Below are 20,522 nucleotides of genomic sequence, written 5' to 3' on the forward strand. Positions count from 1 at the left end.
GACTCTCGCTCCCACCCCCTGAACGTCACTCCCCAGAGTCCTTTGCTAAGAACCTGGATGAAAGAGAAAGCCAGCCAGAGAGGCGGGGGTCCAGAAGCTTTTATGCAAATGGAGGTCAAAGCCCGCTGGCAGCTGGGAAGTCTGGAGGCCCCATAGCGGTGCTGGGGTCTGGGGGTGGGGTGCAGGACCTGTTAAAGGGGTCGTTCTCCCCTGCTGTACCTTTGGCTGGGAATTTGGTGGTCTCTCCCCTCCCCAGTATCGCCGCCTTAGAGAGCTGTCGGAGAGATTTACCAAGACCGGAAAAGGAGACTGGGGCAGGAGGGGGACACTTACATCCTGTCCCACACAGGGTTCTGCAGACGCGGCCATCGCGCGTTCCCCAGCGCCCGTCCGTCTGTCCGCCCCGCGGTCGGCCCGTCGGTCCCCCGGCAGCCGCCTCGGCCAAGCTCCGGATCCTGAAAGGGGCGGGGACTGGCAGGCTCTTCTGAGATTTGAGCTCCGGGATTGCCAAGCCCAGGGCAAGGTCCCGCCGCGCAGGAGGGGTGGGGCGTGAAGGGGTGGGAGAAGGCGATTGGAGAGGGCGCTTTGGGTGGCCCGAGAGGGCACCGGGGGAGGGGATCCCGGAGACCCGAAAGTGCGGTGGCATCCCCGTAAAACCCTCCAGCCCCGCAACAAGTGGGATGAACACTGTCTGTTTGTAGGGTGGTGGGAAGATTTTCAGATCACGAGTAAAGAGTTTAGCACAGTGTGCAGCACACAGTAAATGCTCGTAAGAACCAGCGATGATTAGCATTAGTAGTGTTATTTCATGCTTAGGCTACTAAGCAGGGGATCGCAGTGCCATACCAGAAATATGATGTGGAAGGATGGTTGCTACATCCTAAATGAGAGAAAAGAAAGAAGAAAGAAAGAAAGAAAGAGTAATACAAAATAGGCTATGATATTTTTGCCAAAAAAAAAAAAAAAAAAAGTATATGCTTAGGTTGGGGAAAGTGGGTTAAAGAAGTCAAATCTTTGCCTTCCTCTCCTGGGTCTTAAAAGCAAGGCGTGTGCTCCCAGCCAGTAGCTTTTTTTGGAAAATCCTCTATGTAACATACATGCATAGATGAAAAATGGAAATGCACGGTAGCAGTGGTCATGGGAATCCTAATTTTCTCTTCTTTATCCTTTCCTACTCTGATGTCTTTCTTTCTGCCGCAAGCATTGTATTCTTTTCGCGGTAGAAATGAAAAGACAGCTTTTTCAGACAACTTCGTCTGCACTCCCCATGCTGCCCTGTCCCTTCTCTACAGGTGTTCACCCCTGTCCTCCTGTATGGGCTCCACTGGGTGGGTTCCCTCTTTATTTTTGGGGTTTCTTAACCCTGGTCTGGGGTCCAAGTCAGTATGCCTTTCAGCTGTCCTCCTGCCTGGGTCTTCTGGAAGAGCAGGGACACAAAGGACAAACTCAGTTTTGAAGCTGAGGGTGTCAGGTCCGCTGTTTTCATTTACAAGTTTAGTCTGTTTATTTGAGGTGATTTGGGAGGAAACTGGTGAAATTAGGGGGAGGCTTGAGCTCTCTCTCTCTCTGTGATCCTGCCTCCAAATGGCATTGCCATAGTCCTAATGCTTTATTTTATTGTATGTTTAAAGATGAATTTGAGGGGAACAGTGGAAATTTGAGGGGGAATATTCAGGAAGTGAGGAAGAACACAGAGGAAATCAGTTGGGTGAGCCAAGAACAGGACTCAGGCATCCCAGAGCCTACTTTCCAGTCCTCTGAACAGTACGAGGCTGTGTGCTGAGCCCTAGACAAGCCCCTTCACGACCCCTCCCCCGCCTGCTGGTTTCCTATTCTGTAAGGTAAGAAGTTTCCACAGGCCAGCATTTCCTTTTTTGTTTTTTTGTTTGTTTTAAAGATTTTATTTTATTTATTTGACAGAGAGATAGAGCCAGAGAGCACAAGAGAGGGGTGAGGGGAATGGAAGAGGGAGAGGGAGAAGCCCCATGTGGGGCTCCGTCCCAAGACCCTGGGATCATGACCGCAGCCAAAGGCAGACGCCCAAGCAACTGAGCCACCCAGGTGCCCCAAGGCCAGCATTTCCTAACTGGTGGCTTTCAACCCCCTGAGGATTTGCCAAGACAAACCAGGGATTCATGCTAGGGAGGAGAAAGGGCATCTGTTTCAATTGTAGTTATGAATAACAAACCCTAAGAATGCCTGGATGGCTCAGTCAGTTAAGCATTAAATGTCTGACTCTTGATTTTGGCTCAGGTCATGATCTCAGGGTCATGAGATTAAGCCTCATACTGGGCTCCTCGCTGAGTATGGAGTCTGCTTGAGCATTTCCCTCTCCTTTTCCCTCTGCGCCCCCCTCCCCGAAATAACTAAATAAGTAAATAACCCAAATAAATAAAATAATTTAACTAGTTTCTCTTTATAACCAAAGAGTTGAGAATTCCACTGTATTTTGAGAATGCAGAGTGAGAAACTGAAATCAGATGTGCTCGCGGTTGAGATCTTCAGTGGGTGGATCATTCCATCGTAGCCATTATGAAAGTTTTGACCGTGGCATAGTTTAAACTCTCTGTGATTCATAATTGTATATGGCTTAAGTTTTAGTCACAATGGTGAATTCCAGGGGGAAATTTTTTCTCTTACCTGGTCATGTAGAAACAAAATTTTAAAACTACCAAAATAAAGCACTTGATTCTTTCTTAGGACAAAAGTGAAGAATTCCAAAATCAGGTCAGAAAAGCGATTTTTCTCTATTTTGATGTGGTGACTAGCAGTTAAATTCAGTTTTCATCCTAGTATACATTTGACCTTGGGACAAAACACCAGATGCTGAGATTTGAACTTATTTTCTGACAACTCATGCTTCAGGTCACAGACAATGCAAAGTAAATTAACTGCTTGGATCTCTTGCTTACGGGAGGAAAACCCTCAAATTTGTTCTTATACCAATGTTAATAGAGATGAGATTAAAATAAGTTTTAAATACCCTTTTTTAAACATTATGATGACTTAAATGACCTATATTTTGATTTTTAAAAAGTATTGCTCATTTATCACAGGAAAATGCACCGATTTAAATTCCTAACGGGTTTTTTGTTTTGTTTTGTTTTTCTGAGATTATATATCGTCTGCGAAATGTATGTGCCAAAAAGATTCGGAAACGTTGTTGCATATTTCGATCAACAGTCTTTCGTCATTTCCAGTTTCAGCGATATTGACTTTCAAAGTATAATTCAACTTTGGACTTTGTGCCTGTACTCGGTCCGGGACCTTGCGACAGCACTTGCCAGAGGGTGCGCGGAGTCCTCCAGGCCTCCAGAGGGCATCAATGATCTCGTTTTGTTGCTGAGCTTGTGCCGTAGTTAATTTGTCGCGGCGGTGGGCTTGAGGCCGGAACGCGCAAGCGCGGAGGCTAGGGGGCGGGGCCTGGGCTGTCAGCCGGCGGCAGAGGAAGAAGCTGCGGGCAACGCGCGGAGCAAGGGGCGGGACTGGGAGGCCTGCGGCGGGTCGGGCGGCAGAGAACGGGCCATGCGGGCGTGCGGGGGCTTGGGGCCGCCGGTGGCGGTGGCCGCCGCTGTGGTCCTGCTGCTGGGCGTCGTGGGTCCGGCGCGCGGCTCTGAGGACATCGTGGTGGGCTGTGGGGGCTTCGTCAAGTCGGACGTGGAGATCAACTACTCGCTCATCGAGGTGAGCGCCCAACGCCGCGGCCCGGGCCGGAGCTCGCCTTGCGACCGTGGGCCAGTCGCTCAACCTTTGCGGGCTGCGGTGGCCTCGCCTCATCCGCCAGGCGGTTGCCACCTGCTCTACATTTTAGGAGTCCTTTCCTCCTTGAAGGCTTCGCTTTCCGCGGGCTCTCCACCGCCCCGTCCCTCCCCGTCCCACCCCGCTGGGGTGGGGGTTCCTGTCGTGGGGTCAGCTGCGGAGTGGGGTCGGGGGCTTGGAGGTGTGCGCGCAGGGGGTGTGAGGGACATTTTTGGTGACGATGTCGGTGGTTCATAACTTTTATCAGGTCACTCGAAACGAAGGATCCCTCAAATCAGGACACCAGGTTCTTCAGAGCTCAAACTCCAGACATCCAGAATCCACATCCAGAATGATAGAGGACTCTGACCGTCCCCAGAATCCAGGCCCCAGATCTCTTACAATCCACTCTCAACAAGACCCAGATCCCAGATCCTCAAAACACAGACCCCCTGAAACTTAGATTTCCTGAAGCCCATATTCCAGAACCTGGAGACTGCAAAGTCTTCACTAGTCCACCAACTCGGAGCCCCAAAGGTTCTAATCCACTCCTTCTCAGCGCTCCTCCCCTCCACCCCCCAGGATGCTCTTCGAGGGCTTTGATTCTCATGCCAGAGACCCTGACCCAGTACATCTCTGTTGACATGTCAGGGGCTGGGAATCTGTATTTTTAATCTTCCCCCATTCCTTCCTTGGGGACTCCCTTTTCCTCTCTAAATGGAATGTCTTCAGCTGTCCTGATTGCCTTACTGGGTAGTTATTGGAATTACACTAGAGATTTGTGCAGAAGTCTTTTTATTAAGTTGTAAAGCCCCATGCAGGTACATGATTATCAGCCCAGTGGGACTGTGACCCAGAAAGCTTTTGTGAAGAGGAAGGTCACTTGTCAGGATAGATGGGACAGAACCTAACGGAGCCCTGGGCTCTGTTTCAGGAGGGTACCGATGGTGGGGCAGGAGAAGGGGATTTGAAAGAGAAAAAGGGAAGAGGCTAGGAGATTCCAAAGAGAAGGGACTGTCGGGGGACTGAAAGCACATATGAGCCTCTCCAGTTCTGGTAGCCGAAGGGCTGCCGTGAAGGATTAAGCCAGTATGTTCTACAAATCCGGTTGCTGAGATACTCAGCAAATCTGGTCAAAAATTGGTTCCACACCCCACTAGGTCTTTCACCTGGCCTTGTTCCAGATCCCAGTTTTTATTCCTGTAGGATGGTGGGGTTGGAACAGAAACAGCAGAGCCCAGTACGGTCTGTTTTCTAAAGAAGGTAATTATCACCTTCAAGACCTGTCCGTCTGTAGCTTCTGTGCCATTTTTGATCTTAAGTCAGGTGTTCAGTGACTCTGCCCCCTGGCAGTGGCAAGGTCCCTAGGTTCTGCTGGGTGCCCATGTCACCTCCTAGATTGCCTCTCAATGTGTGGGCACAGGTGGTTTCAGAAGGTAACTTCCAAGGCTTTTTGCAGGTTGTAGTTTCCTGGGGCTGTGGGAGAAAAGTGAAGGCAGAGAGAAATGATAGTAATACAACATGGTAATATAGTAAAATAATAAGAATACGACTCATTTTTTTTTTTTTTTTTTTTTTAGTCGTCCTTTCTGCCAGGTGCTTAATAGGCATAGAATCTGTATAATCACCAGGAAGGGGAGTGGTTCTTTTCTTACCCCTGAACAAACTGGACCTCAGGAGGTTAAATGACTTGCCCAAGGTCACACAGTACATGGAAAGACCCAGACTTTGCTAGAACATCTTAAAAGGGTAACAGATTGTGTTGGGATGCAAGAGATTTAGAGATCTGGAGAAGATATGTACTAAATGTCTTTGGATTTGTTTTTGCCCAAGAATGAAAATAGAAGAGAAAATTCAAAGTTTCTATGAGCGTTACTTCCAATTATTGGGAGTCATTTGGGGTTAATAATGCAGATCCTTGGCCCTCCCTCCTGACCTAGTTTAGAAACAGAAGTGGGGCTTGGAGATTGCATTTTAATAAGTACCTTATTAATGGTGAATTGGAAAATTTGTTATAGGTAGGAACAACGTAGAGAGAGTCACTAAACATAAACTGAAAAATACAACTTTGGGGGGTAGTCTTTAGATGGTTTCTAGCCAGAACAATATCTGATCACAGTATTTTGAAGATACTTTGTCTTTCTCTCTGTCCCTGCATTTGGTGTAATATACGTAGCTAATTCTCTTATGACTTCTCTTCTTTCCTTGCTTTCTAGATAAAGCTGTATACCAAGCATGGGACTTTGAAATACCAGACAGACTGTGCCCCTAATAATGGTTACTTTATGATCCCCTTGTATGATAAGGTAAGAAAGACTCTTGTAATTGTTTATGATGGGAAGGAGTTAGTGTGGCCCACAGGACTGCACTAACCAGAGAGCCTTGAATCACCACACGAGCAAACGCTGGTCTCTTTTATAAGTTACAAGTGGACTTTGACAATTCTATCCGAGTTTTGAGGGAGACAATTCATAAACTGGTTTGAATACAGAGGTTCTCAGCGATACTTGGCAATGCCTAGAGACATTTTTGGTTGTTACTACTGCTTGGGGTTGGGGGATTGCGATAGTATCTGGTGAGTAGAGGCCAGAAATGAAGCTGGGCTACCTGTCATGGTGCAAGGACAGACCAGATGTCAGCAGAGCTAACCTTGAGAAACTCTGAGTTAGTAGAGTTACGTTTGCAAGCAGCTTAAAATATTCTTTAAAAAAATGATACAAGTGATATATGAATTTATGAGCTTTGTGGAAAACAACAAAACAAGGTCCTTAGAAGTATATTTTAACCTTTACCCCCCAATTTCTCATCCCTCTATAGTGGTAACGACTGATAAAAGTTTGGTGTGTATCCCAAAAGACTGCTTTCTTTGTGTTATAAACATGCACACATATGTGCACGTGTGCAAAGATGTGTATCCATGCCTACCTGCTTGCGTCCCCCCTGGTCCCCCTCCCTCCTTCCCCCAGTGTCTTCTCCCCATCTCAACTCTTTATTTGGAAACACAGATTTATAGCATGTTGCAGAAATAATCGATAAACCCACATACTTTTGATTTTGTTTTTTATGTCAGATGGAATTAAACAATAGGAGTTATTCTGCAATTTGATTTTTTTTCCCTGTGAGATCATCTTGATAAGCTTTCGACATCAGCATGTATGGATTATCTTCTTATTAATGGCTGCACAGCACATCAGAATCAAATCAAAACTGTAACCACTTCTCTGTTGGTAGGCATAGAGGCTTTTCCCAATTTAAAAAAATTACTACTGACAACACAGCAGTAAATGTTCTTGAACGTACATCTTTAGGCACAACACATAGGACTGACTTCTAGAAGTAGGTCTTAAAATATGTTTTTTTTTTTTTTTTTACTTTCTGTCAACCTCAAGAAAGCAGGGTGCGTGCATAACATCCAGTTTTAAGAAATGACTTTCATTTCTAAGGATACACGCTGATGCTAGCAGCCTTGGACATAGAAGGGGTTAATAGGAGACTCCATTAGTAGTAGGCCTGGTATCAGAAGACCGTGAGTGGCTGGGTATCATCCCTGTAGAGCTTTTCCTTGGGCACTGGGTTGGTGTCTTCCGATTGGTCGGGTGGGCACTCCCGGGCATCCAGCCTCAGCTCGCGGCATCTGAAGGCCATCAGGGAGCCCATAGCTACTTGGAGCATGTGCTTAGAATTTCATTGCAGGCGGAAAAATGCTAGATTAAACAGAAGCACGGAACTCTGTTAATCTAGCTGAGAGGTCATCAGTTTTCATTCCTCTTTCTTCCCCCTCCTTAGGGTGATTTCATTCTGAAGATTGAGCCTCCCCTAGGGTGGAGTTTTGGTAAGTGAACGAAATAACCAGAGGTACTCTGTCAAGGATCAGATTATATGCCAAATATTAATTTAAATTGGCGGAGTGCAGACTCTGTTAAAATATTAAGGCTTCATTTCTAGTGCGGAACAGGGCTTTTTTCCTCTTTTCTCATTACTTTAGAGTAGATTGGATTTATCCCGGACCTGCCCTAGGGTTTTTTGTCCTCTTTCATAAAATAGGCGTCTTTTCCCAAACCTCTCTTAGGAAGCTGTTTTTGTAGTTCATTCTGAAAGTGGTGGCAGAACCGTATCTAGAGGTCAGGAGCGGGGATGTCTTTCCTGTCCCAGGATGGTCTCTTAGACCCCTTGGTGCCTTTTAGGGCCGCAATATTAAACACTGTGAGATTTCGGGGCAACTGGGTGGCTCAGTGGGTTAAGCCTCTGCCTTCGGCTCGGGTCGTGATCCCAGGGTCCTGGGATCGAGCCCCGCATCGGGCTCTCTGCTCAGCAGTGAGCCTGCTTCCTCCTCTCTCTGCCTGCCTCTCTGCCTACTTGTGATCTCTCTCTCTCTGTCAAATAAATAAAATTAAAAAAAAAAAAAAACAACAACAACACTGAGATTTCACATGAAAATCCAGATCTGCTTCTCAAAAGAGATCAGGTCTGGCAACCTTGGGTATTACCGGTTCTGCGGCGACCTTGGACAAGTTACTTCCTCCTGGGTCAGCGTCCAGCCTTTTTGCTAGGGAGTCAGGAGCATGGTGGTGGCCGCCTCCCAGCCTAACTTGGAGGATTAATGGGCCAGTGTATTCACGATGCTGGGGAAGACCGGCACACAGTTAGCAATGAATAAATACTTGAAAGCATTCTGCACCCAGACGAACAAAAACTCAAAACTTTTCTGATGTATCTGGCTTTTAGCAGAGCCGGAGATGTGGGAATGGGGTTGACAGAAGAAGAGAGAGTTCTGCTCTGTCACGGCTGACGTTTCCGAAGAGAGTAGATGTGCGTGATCCCCGTTCTGTAGCTGGGGGGTGCGTGGCGGGGCATGCTTGTTAGGGGAGGTTGTGGATCATCCCTGGCCTGTGGGAGGGTTTTCTTTGAGCCTCCCCTCCCCACCCCCGCGCCGGTGTTTTTTCTCTTGAGCTTTTTTATTGAATTATATTTTCAGAAAAGTGTACTTGTCGTATGGGTATCCCTTGAACGTTCCCCAAGTGAATGCGCCCATGTAACCTCTACCCAGATCACGAGGTAGAACCAGTACCCAGTAGGGCCCCATCCCAGGCACTTCCTAACCGCTCTGCCCCATCCCGCAGGTGACCATTGCCCCTGCCTCCAGAAGTTCTGGATGAGTTCTGTCTATTCTGATTCCCTTTAGGATTCTAAAGGGGTACATGTTCGTGTCTGGTTTCTTTCTCTTGCCATTCTTAGTGACATTCATCTATCTGTATTATGTGTGTGGCTTTAGTTAGCTCATTCGATCACTGTGTGAGTATAAAGTGATCTCCCCACTTCTCTTGATGGACATTTGGGCCGCTTCTCGACATTGGCCACTAAGGATGGTGGTCCTGCGAATTTCCTTGTTCCTGTCTTTCGGTACATGGTTTTGTGTGTTTGCATTTCTCTTGGGTCTGTCCCAGGAGGGAAATTGCTGGGCAAGAGAGCATTTAGATGCTCGGTTGTAGGAGATAGTCTTAAATATCTAAGGCAGATGTAGCAGATTCTGCTCTCAGAGCCGTGTGGAAGGATTCTAGGTGCCCTACAGCCTCACTGGCCCTTGGTAATGTGGTGGTATCTCATGATTTGCATTTGCTCGATGGTCAGTGAGATTGAACGCTTTTTAAAATATATACTGGCCAGTTGGATAGCCACTTTTGTGAGGTGTCTGTTCAAGTCTTATGTGCATTTTTTTAATTGGCGTCTTCCCGCGTGTATGTGTAATTCTTCATTTCCCTGAAATTCCCTTGATTTTCCCATTTTTTCCTCTACTTATCACTCTCCACTTCTCCTAACCTTTAAAAAACCTTAACCTTTATTATCATGACCTCTTCAGTGTTTTTTTTTTTTTTCAGACAAAGTGAATTAGTTGCTAATATTAAAAAAATCAGAAGATGGCACATAAAATCCAGATGTCTGTTTTTTTCTTCAAAAGGTTGATATTTGGCAAAAGCTGAGCGGTGGTGTCCCCTTTCCCGTTCACCATAGTCCCCATGTGGCCTGTCCCCCTACTTGGTTCCTTTGGGCATTAGAGTCTGTGGTCCTGGTTTAATGCGACTGAGTTCCTACATTTGGGCGGGGGGCCATTTGGAGCCAGGCTTTTGGAGGTTGAATTGGGACTCCGTCATTCACAAGCTCTGCGACTTGGGGCGGGGGGTGTCGTCTTGTAACCTTTCCGTGTGTTAGTTTGATCATCAGTCCGTTGTAAATGTCATTAGCAACCTGTTAAAGTAGCTGTGAGGAGCATAAGCATCCAATAAATAAAACAGTTCAGTGCTTACTGCGTTTTCAGTGGGACTCTGAGCTACCGCTGAACCACAAGACGGTTATAAAAGCATATTATCCTCCACACCCTGTTTCATTCTGGGGCAGGAGTCTGGGTGTCCAGGGGAGGAGGTGGGAGGGAGATTTCCCTGCGTACCTTTGGATTTTAAATCATGCGAGTGTATTACGTGCTCAAAAATAAAGAAAATGAAAGTTAACCAAGAAAAGGTGTTTTGCCTACACAGGTTCACCTTGTCTCAGAACTAAACTGGCTCTTTTGTCTTGTCCCCTCTTCCCTCCCCTCCCACTGTCATTTTTCAGAGCCGACGAACGTGGAGCTCTACGTGGATGGTGTCAATGACATCTGCACAAAGGGCGGGGACATCAACTTTGTGTTCACGGGGTTCTCTGTGAACGGGAAGGTTTGGCTTCAGAACATTGTTTTTTGTTTTTGTTTTTGTTTCTGTTTGTTTATTTGTTTTTAAAGATTTTATTTATTTATTTGACAGAACACAAGTAGGCAGAGAGGCAGGCAGAGGGAGAGGGAGAAGCAGGTTCCCCGCTGAGCAGAGAGCCCGACATGGGGCTCAATCCCAGGACCCTGGGATCATGACTTGAGCTGAAAGCAGCCGCTTAACCGACTGAGCCACCCAGGCGCCCCAAGAACATTGTTATTTTTTATATTTTCTCTGTATTATGTACTGAGTCTTCTCCTACCTTTAAAAAAGTAGGACTCTTTTAACATGGGGCTCTGAGCCCACAAGGGATCATACATAGATAAGCTTCAAGGGGGTCTGAGAAGGGGTAAAATTTTGTGTAAAAGGCAGTGGGTATTTCTTGGGGTCATATCTAGGTTACTTGTCAAGCTGTGAAGGCTGGGTGGCTAACTGCCAAGGATGATGGCCTTGTATAGGGGTGCAGTCCTGAGCACACGCCCCAGGACTCGGGGCAACTTGTAATCAGTGTTGAGGGGATGAAGCCGGCCTCTTGCAAATAGGGTTTGCATTTGCTTCCACCACTCCCCCAGGAGCTGTTGCAGTAAACTAGATTGTCTGAGAGTTTTTTGGGCCCCCTTGATGATGTGAATGTAGAGGGCTAACCTGTGTGAATGGCAGCTCCAAGTTCAGATTCTCAGGGGAGTTACTGTTCCTCCCTCCATCTGGCACCAGGATTGACATGTATAAATTGCCTTGCTGTCCTTTTCTTCATGTCAGTTCATTTCTCCTCTCCCTCTACACTGAGAGTGAGGTGCCCATTCTTGGAGAGGCAAGGTGATCCTGCCTTGATGTGTGAGTTGCTTGCTAGTGAGGAGGATCCTGGGTTATTTTTCTTTCTCTGTTACTTATAAAATAATGGTGCATCTTTAGCTGTTAGTGTCCTAGATTCGGTGAAATGAAGTGTTATTCCGTCACTCAGACCCTCAGCAGTCCCCGGGAAGGGTATTCCTAATCTGTCTACTCTTTGCAAAGGAGTCTTGACCCAAAGAGGGGTACAAGCTCCATGTAGGGAACATGAACGGGATGGACAGTGCTGCTAGGAGGAGAACTTTGCTGCTGGTTTGGGTCCTGACCTCCTTCTCCTTGGCAGGTTCTCAGCAAAGGGCAGCCCCTGGGCCCTGCTGGAGTTCAGGTGTCCCTGAGAAACACGGGGACTGAAGCAAAGATCCAGTCCACGGTGACACAGCCTGGTGGAAAGTGAGTCTTGCCGGTGTCATGTTGCCTCACAGCTCAGGGGACGGAGGGAGCCAGTGATTGGGCCTGGGAGATCTGCGTTCAAATCCTTATTTCGCCTCTTAACTGCAGACAAGTTCATGGCTTTCAGTGCCTCAGGCTGTTCATCTGTAAAATGGAAGTCATCTGAGCCCTTGGCTCTCTTGGTGACGGGATGATTAAACATGAGTTAATGTTTGTACAGTACTTACTGCAGAGCCTGGCATACAGTTGGGCCTGGCTCTGGAACCTGAAAACTTGGTTTTGAATCCTGGTTCCCCCACTTAATCGGGTTTGACCTGGGGCAAATTACTTAACACCTCTGGGCCTCAGTTTTGGTCTTTAAAAATGATGATGATGGTGGAACCCACCCCCTAAGGTTAATAGGAAGATTAAATTAACATTATTTCAAATAATGTTGGGGGGGTCCAGAGGGGGAAAGAGAATCCCAAGTGGGTTCCATGCCCAGCACAGAGCCCAATGCAGGACTCGACCTCACAACCCCGAGATCATCACCTGAGCCAAATTCAAAAGTCAGACACTTAACAAACTGAGCCACCCAGGAACCCCTCAATTGTGATTTCTCAAAATCATATTATCACTATTACATCAAAATTATTTTGTAGTGGGAACTGACAACTATTTAATTAACCTTGTTGAGTCAGATTTAAAGTATTTATTTAATGGATTTATATCGTTGAGTTGTAAGTGTTAACAGATGTGCCAAGATTAATTCAGAGTAATTCCAACTGATAATTTTGAAAGCATTCAAATCATTACTCCTTCCATATACAAAGCTGACTTAACTGCAAATTAGAAGTTTATAATGAGTCTGTCAGTAGGCTATCCAGTTTTTCAATGAGGACTGTTGAAATTCTTTTTCAGTGTGGGGATAACATTTAGTTCTGCTCGATGGATGCCTGCAGGAGGAACACAGGGCTTCCATTTTCTCTAGGCTAGCAGCAGTTTGCTGTTGACCTCACTGGGCAAAGGAACTTGAACTTGTTGAATCTCCTTCATCGGCACAGACTAAAACAATGATCATAACATGCACGAAGGCCAAAATCCCATAGTAATTTCAATTTTACCGTAGCAAAGTGATTTCCAAGCTGTGTCCAGTTATGACAGGCAATACTTTATACGATACCACCACAGAAGAAGAAATTAGCTGGATTTTTTGGTGTCCATTTCACTAGAATTAGCCCTCCTGTTGTCTGGTGCTTGCACATTTGAGGGGTTAAGTGTATCAGAATCCTGGGGCCAGTGTTTCCAGCCTTAGCTCCTGTCATTCTGGTCTTGATTTGCCCCTAATTACTTAACTGGTTTTCGCTGGAGTCTGGTTTGGTCATCGTAGTTTGTGCAAGAGCCCAGAATGGCTCACACTGTATTTGTTTCTGGTAAAAGATCTCATGTCTTCTGCATAGGTTTCAAAGCTTGTTATCATTTGCCCTGCCCACGCCATTAGCAGTGTCTTGCATTAGCACAGACCTCGGGCTGTCAGCTCTGTTCTCTCTTCTTCACATAGGATGCTTCCCTTCCCATCTCTGGTCCTCTGCATACTTCCTTCTCTTCTCTTTGCGTGTTCATGTCTATCACCTCTGCCAAAACGCACTTGAATGTTCTATGACTAATCCCTACTGAACCACAGTGACTGGTTTTTAAGGTCAGAAATCCTTGGGGTTGAGGGAAACATAAAACCTCCTTCCTGTCAGTGCATGGAACATCTATTCTTGTACACAGTAGGTACTCAATAAGTGCTCTCCAATGTGGATTTGTACAGTGAAGGACTGAATTTTGTTTATGCTCATTTAACCAACTAATGGCAAGTTGGTGATAATCCAGACCTTCTTTTTTTTTTTTTTTAAAGATTTTATTTATTTATTTGACAGAGAGAGATCAAGTAAGCAGAGAGGCAGGCAGAGAGAGAGGAAGGGAAGCAGGCCCCCTGCTGAGCAGAGAGCCCGATGCGGGACTCGATCCCAGGACCCTGAGATCATGACCCGAGCCAAAGGCAGCGGCTTAACCCACTGAGCCACCCAGGCACCCCAGACCTCATTTTCTAATGCTTCCAATATTAGCCATAAATTAGAACACTCAGGCTGTTGAGAGAAAGTTAACTGGTATTTTGTATTTCTTAGGTTTGCATTTTTTAAAGTTCTTCCTGGAGATTATGAAATCCTTGCAACTCATCCAACCTGGGCATTGAAAGAGGTGAGTGTTTCAGTTGTGTCGACAGCTGTGCCGACAGTGTTCAGGTCTGGGGACAAGCATAGGGGGTCCCATTCAGGATATGAAATGGGTTTATGGTTTCTCTGGAAGCAGATGAGAAACAGACAGTGCTTCTGATTGGTTCACTGGTATTTATAAGATAAAACTCACTGTAGCAGATGTTCCTTCTGTTGTTTTTGGTTTTAGGTGACAATATTGTCTTCCTGCTGTGAAATAGGTCTGTTATTAACTGTAGCTATTTTAAGCTGAATCAACACCAGAAGGACCCGATGAGATTTATTTGTTGTTCTTTTCCAGTCTGAAACAGGAACCTATAAATATACTTAACGTTCTAGAAACTAGAACGTCTAGGTTGTACGTGCGCCCAAGGAGAAGGTGAAGGAATGTCCACGGCAGTTTTCTTTGTACGAACAAAATATTGCAAACAACCTAAACGCCCATTAGGTGGAGAGTAGAGTGGGGTTTCGTCACACAGAAGCCTGTAGGAGAGCAAGAATGAGTGAACCAGAGCTACACAGATCAGTAGGAGTACATTTAAAAAACATAAAGTTGAGGGGAAAAAGCAAGTTGCCAAAGGTAAAGAGACACGATGTTTCTACAGTAATTAAAGACACTCAGGGTACTTGCACTTACAGAGTCCTATGTAGAAAAAGGTATGAGGACATGCATGGGAGTGGCGAACACCGTATTCATTATGAAACTGAGATCTACAGAGGGAGGCAGGAAGGGAGGTCGAGGTACGCAAGGCTCCCGAGTGGTACTTCTGCTTTTCTTTTTTTAGCTGGTTTGAGTGTGTACAGGTGTTCTTCAGAGTAGTGTTGGACAGAAATAATTTATGATAAAAGATCAAAAAAAGGAAGAAACAGACCAGGTGAGGATTTGTAATCACTCTAAGAAAACAAATTGAGATAAGGCTCAAAGGACATTCTGAGACATTAACTTGTGTGTTAGTTTTGAGGCTGTTTCCTTCTTGCTAAGGAACTATTAGACTCATTATTTCAGTTTTTCCTCTATAGGTTTTAAGCATTTATAATTGATAGGACGGTTTCATACATCGATTTAACTGTGTACTATTTATAACTGTGGATATTCAGGGGGTTAGGAATGTTTTATTTAAAACTCTTAGCTTATACATTACAATTCAAAGAAATTTTAAGGCTTATATTGTTAATTGTATGGATAAGGGGATTTGAGTCTATTAATATAAGATTGTGTTTCCAAGTGGGGCTGCTGTTGAAAGGGTGAGGCTTGCCCTGGGCAGCTGGTACCTGGAAATGAGCGTGAGGGGGCTTCTGGTTGCTGGTTACAGGCCGTGTTCAGTTTGTGAAGATCACTGCACTGTGCCCTAGACTGTGTGCACTTTCTTCTCTGTAAACTTTGCTTTGACAGCTTTAAAATTCCATGCATACACACTGTTAAACGTGGAAAAAAGTAAAGCACACTCATTTTCAAAAATCACAACAGATCAAACAGCGTCAAGGAGTGGTAACACAGGTAGAAAATTTGGAAGGTGGAAAAGTGTAAAAGAGGTAAAATGTCAGCTGTGCAAAGGAAGTCATCCTGGTGGTTGACATTTTGCCACATTTCCTTTCAGTTCATGTGGCTCGCACACACGTGGCTCTGATCCTACTACGTTCCCCATTTTCTGTGTTCATATTTTAGCTGAAGCATGTCTTCGTGGTTGTTTAACACTCTGTGAGGGTTTGTTGTTTGGGAAGGTAAAGTCCCCTTCTTCTGTAGGCGAGCACCACTGTGCGGGTAACCAACTCCAATGCCAACGCCGTCAGTCCCCTCATAGTGGCCGGCTACAACGTGTCTGGCTCTGTCCGCAGCGACGGGGAGCCCATGAAAGGGGTGAAGTTTCTTCTCTTTTCCTCTGTGGTTTCCAAAGAGGTAAGTAAAGAACAGTGAAGAACAGACTAGATGGAGGTTGGGGGTTGGGAGGAAGGGTGCTTGCTGACTAAGAACACACTGTTGAAACGCCAGTCGGGGGGACGTCTCGTCTCAACGTTGAAGAGCATTGCGTTTCTTGGTTGACTCACAAGGAATTGGATGTCTGTGGTAGGAGTGGACTGTGGTGGAAAGAGCACAGTCAGACCCAGATACAGACAGATGCTAGCTCTGCCTTTTGCTCTCTGAGGGGGCCAGCCACTTGCCCTCCCTGAGCTCCATTTTCTTGTCTGCAGAATGGCGACCCGTTGTAGTGAAGGACAATGATGTCATTTTTTCCCCCAAGAAGTCTGTGCCAGTTTTTAACTTCTCTTATCTCCACTACTATGCCCTGTTCAGAAATATGTATTTTGTGATGTAAAACTTGCAAGAATTTTCCTATAGTGTGGCTGTTTGATAGTAATCAGAACATACTAATGAAAAAGGATGTCCTTTTCTTTTCCCCTCCCTTGACATAGGATGTCTTGGGCTGCAACATCTCACCGGTGCCTGGCTTCCAGCCCCAAGATGAGAGCCTGGTGTATTTGTGCTACGCGGTCTCCAAAGAAGATGGCTCATTCTCCTTCTATTCCTTGCCAAGTGGGGACTATACTGTGGTGAGTGGAGATTGGGGTTTTCTGTATGTTTCAGACTCTTAAGACACAGCGAGAGTCGATGCCATTTGAGCATTAAGAGGAATAAGTGATTGCCCTGCAGTTGTGTGACCATTTTTAGTGTAGTTCTTTAGGATGAGACTGACCCTTCAGGAGTGGCTGCAAAAGGTTTGGGCCTTCCTCTTTTACGATCAGCAGCAGTTACGATCAATAGTTGCTCTGGGCTCGCCTCGAACCCCTCGTCGTTTGTGGCCTGCTGGGTCAGTTGTTACTATTGAATCATATCGTGGGCTCTGAGTAACGGACAGACCTTTCCTTTTAGGTTCCCTTCTATAGAGGGGAGAGGATTACCTTTGACGTTGCTCCTTCCAGACGTGACTTTACGGTGGAACACGACAGCCTGAAAATTGAGGTAAGACCTCCGTGCCTTCTGGAGGGACAGGTGTTTGAGTTTCCCATCCTTGGGCACTGGTGTCGCAAACATGTTTGAGAAGAAGACAACCATTGTTTTATCTAGAAGGGCTGGGCCATTGGAGAAAACCACAGTCTCGTGCTGTGTTCCAGTTTAGCCAGGATCCACTCTCATGTAATTTCTCCACGTGGAGAAGGTGGAGCCCCAGTTACAGCTGCTTTTTTCGGTGAACGGTGTTTATTGAGTGCCAGTCTCAGACATGAGGTACCGTTCCAGGGGTGGGTGGGTAGTGGGGACCCAGATAGGCACAAATTTCTGTTTTTTTTCTGGTGTTCCAGGGCAGAAAGAGACAATACACTTATAAATAGATAAATTAGGTGTATTAGAAGGTGTTCTGTAGAAAAATAAATGAGAATGGAGGTGACACACTTCCCAGTTGAGACAGGTTGCAGTCTTCCTGGGTGCTCTCAGGAAGTCCTCGCCATGAAGGTGACGTTTGAGCGACCAACTACTGGGAGAGGCGGAGAGGTGGGGTGCCGCACTGCCATCTATGGGAAGAGTGTTTAAGACGGAGAGAGTGATAGGTGCAAAGATCCTGGGGCCGGAGTGTGCCTAGAGGGGTGGGGGACCCCAAGGAGGCCAGAGTGGCTGGGAGGCAGGGAGAGATGATGGGGCAGATTGTATAGGAACTGATGGGCCACTCTGTGTGCAGTTCTGACGGGGAGAGGTGCGAGGCTTAGGGGCGCCTGGGTGGCTCAGTGGGTTAGGGCCTCTGCCTTCGGCTCGGGTCATGATCCCGGGGTCCTGGGATCGAGCCCCGCATCGGGCTCTCTGCTCAGCAGGGAGCCTGCTTCCTCCTCTCTCTCTCTCTCTGCCTGCCTCTCTGCCTACTTGTGATCTGTCTGGGTGCCATGTTGGGAAGAGGTTGGCAGGGGCAAGGTGTGAGCGAGGGACCAGTTAGGAGCCTGTGGCCGGAAACCAAGGAGAGCTAAGAGCTCGGGCTGCAGGGAAGGGGAGTGAGAGGTGGGGTGATGGATGGAGTGGTGCATGGCCTGACAAACTCCCTAGATCCAGAATAAGACAGCAAGTGTGTTTTCTCTTGCATTTATATCCTTAATTACAGGAGTAGATAATGGTTACTGTAGAAAATTTGCCAGATAGAGCAAATCCCCCAAAGAAAATAAGTCTTTCATAAATGGACCTCCCAGTGTTACAGTTATTGAAAAAAATTAGATTTTAATCGCTTTCTTTTAATGTTGCATCTGAAAGCACTGTGTTGAAGTAGCTGCATTTGGTAGGAGCACGCTTTTAGGTCACGTGCTCAGTGGGGTTCTTGTGGCTTTTTTAGGGTTCTGTAAAGTGCTTGATGGTTTTGTGCACACTGGACGTGGGTGGGGGTGAGAAAGTGTCCTTCCCTGCTTCAGGGGACTTGCATGGAAGGATGGGGGCAGGGGAGCCATGAGGGGCATTCCCAGATCTCGACCAAACACCAGTTTCTAAGCAGAGACATGAATGAAATTTCAGGGAGCAGCGTGTAAGCGGCATGAGGTCAGGCGCATCGGGAATGCCTCATTCTTCACGTATTTCTGATGTGACTTAGTGCCTGGCATGGAGTAGGAGTCTGCTCACAGTCGTCGTTGACTGGAGAGAGGAATCAGTACATGAATAAACCATGTCTTTGTAGACGGATCAAGAAGGGGTACCTGGATTTTTAAAAACCCATTTAATTTTGAAAACATTCTGTCAAATGCTTTTGTATGTCTGCATGCATCCATGCATGCATTCATTCATTCATTCATGAGAGAGTGATTTGTTCAGTGCCTACTGTGTCCCAGCTGATTAAGACATGAAAGGTCACTATGTTCATGGAACCTACATTCTAATAGGAGGTAGATGAACAATAAATCAAACAAGGACTTTTCAGGTATTGGTAAAAGTTTAATGAAGCTAATAAAAGAGGCTAGTGTGATAGAAACTGAGAGGCTGGGATGGGAGGCAGTGGCAGAGGCCCCTGAGATGGGATGGATAGTCAGGGAAGGCCTCTTGGAGGTGGCGATGGTTTGAGCTGAAACCTGAGTGATGAGAAGGAGCATCCCCCTCCCCAAACTTCTCCATGTGTGGGAGAGAACTCTCTAAGCCGAGAGGGCAGCTGGTGTAAAAGGCCCACGGGAGCAGTGCCTGTGGCGCATGCATGTGGTCACCTTGGGGACCCAGAGATCAGGGTGGCTGGACCAGAGTGACCCCAGATAGAGCAGAGCCACGAGTGGGGGCACAGACACGGGTATACCAAGCCCAGAGCACCGTGGTGAGTGAGGAAGGTGGCTTAGGTGGAGTGAACAAGGACGACTCGAATTCGGGTTGTGGTGGCAGCAGATGGGACACCTTGCAGGGGTGGGGTGGGAGGCATAGGATGGATTAAGGTTGGAGTGTGGGCAGGGGTCCCAGGTGACGGTGTGGTTTGGGATTGGGAGATAGGAGGGTGGTACGGTTCACCGGAATGGGGGCATCTGGAGGGGAGGAGGCAGAATGGGAACAAGGGTGGTGGGGGCAGCCCTCTTAAGTTTGACCCTGTGATCTTTAACTGGGGGAGTAAGCCTGTAGATCCTTTTTATTCAGTGATTTGACAAACATGTATGTGTTGAGAGTAGAAGAACACAGACAGAGCCCTGGGGAGGGTGCAGTGGTGTGGGAGCAGCATGACCTGTGGGGACTAGGGGAGCTGGGAGGGGGTCTGGCTGGCCTGCGGGGCTCCAGAGCGGGCGGCCGTGCAGGGCAGCAGCATGTGTGAATAAGGAAGGCTTTGGCGCTTGGGCACGTGTGAACCTTCTTCCTGTTCTTCATCTTCCAGCCCGTGTTCCATGTCATGGGATTCTCCGTCACCGGGAGGGTCTTGAATGGACCCGAAGGAGAAGGTGTCCCCGAGGCAGTTGTTACTCTGAATAACCAGATCAAAGGTCGGCAGCCACATTAGCCCCCAAAACTCTTTCCTGCTTGATCATGGAAAGAAATGGAAAGGAGACAGTCTTTTTTTTTTTTTTTTTTTAATTTTATATACTTACTTGATGGAGAGAGAGAGAGTGCCCAAGCCGGGGGAGTAGCAGGGAGAGGGAAAGGGAGAAGCAGACTTCCCAAAGAGCAGGGGGAGCCCAATATGGGACTCAATATCGAGCCCAGGACTGTGGGATTGTGACCTGAGCTGAAGGCAGTCGCCTAACCAACTGAGCCACCCAGGTGCCCAGAAGGAAACAGCCTTCATGACTGAAAATATGCCGGCTTTTTGTCTCAAGTATTCTTGTGTAGATGGAGGGGTTGCACAGTTGTGTTTGGCTCATCTTCCGTTTGCCTCTCTCTGTTTTACAGTCAAAACAAAAGCTGATGGCTCTTTCCGCCTGGAGAACATCACAACTGGGACATACACCATCCACGCTCAGAAAGAACACCTCTACTTTGAAACCGTCACCATCAAAATCGCACCGAACACGCCGCAGCTGGCTGACATCATTGCGACAGGGTGAGGGGACCGTGTCCGGGTGTGGAGGTGCCAGGGTGCACGCTGGGGGAGAAAATTACCTTCAGTCTGACTGTGTCTTTCTGCTGAGGATCCAC

General features: G+C 46.9%; 2 protein-coding genes across 3 annotated transcripts in view; one reads left to right on the forward strand and one right to left on the reverse strand.

Annotated features, from left to right (window-relative positions):
* The window catches only part of ABCC6 (ATP binding cassette subfamily C member 6), a 46,829-nt gene extending 46,355 nt beyond the window's left edge, over positions 1–474 (reverse strand). For both annotated transcript variants that reach the window (XM_047714456.1, XM_047714455.1), the window contains exon 1: positions 334–474. In XM_047714456.1, coding sequence (XP_047570412.1) covers positions 334–369 — 36 coding nt within the window. In that variant the 5' untranslated portion in view covers positions 370–474. The remainder of the gene's footprint in view (positions 1–333) is intronic.
* A 2,972-nt stretch (positions 475–3,446) lies between these two features.
* The window catches only part of LOC125090673 (nodal modulator 1), a 62,328-nt gene continuing 45,252 nt past the window's right edge, over positions 3,447–20,522 (forward strand). The window contains exons 1-11 of the mRNA XM_047713563.1: positions 3,447–3,684; positions 5,955–6,044; positions 7,525–7,570; positions 10,345–10,445; positions 11,611–11,717; positions 13,871–13,943; positions 15,702–15,854; positions 16,370–16,507; positions 16,827–16,916; positions 19,765–19,870; positions 20,277–20,427. Coding sequence (XP_047569519.1) covers positions 3,526–3,684; positions 5,955–6,044; positions 7,525–7,570; positions 10,345–10,445; positions 11,611–11,717; positions 13,871–13,943; positions 15,702–15,854; positions 16,370–16,507; positions 16,827–16,916; positions 19,765–19,870; positions 20,277–20,427 — 1,214 coding nt within the window. The 5' untranslated portion in view covers positions 3,447–3,525. The remainder of the gene's footprint in view (positions 3,685–5,954; positions 6,045–7,524; positions 7,571–10,344; positions 10,446–11,610; positions 11,718–13,870; positions 13,944–15,701; positions 15,855–16,369; positions 16,508–16,826; positions 16,917–19,764; positions 19,871–20,276; positions 20,428–20,522) is intronic.

This window comes from Lutra lutra, chromosome 18 (genome assembly GCF_902655055.1).
Source record: "Lutra lutra chromosome 18, mLutLut1.2, whole genome shotgun sequence".
Taxonomy (NCBI): domain Eukaryota; kingdom Metazoa; phylum Chordata; class Mammalia; order Carnivora; family Mustelidae; genus Lutra; species Lutra lutra.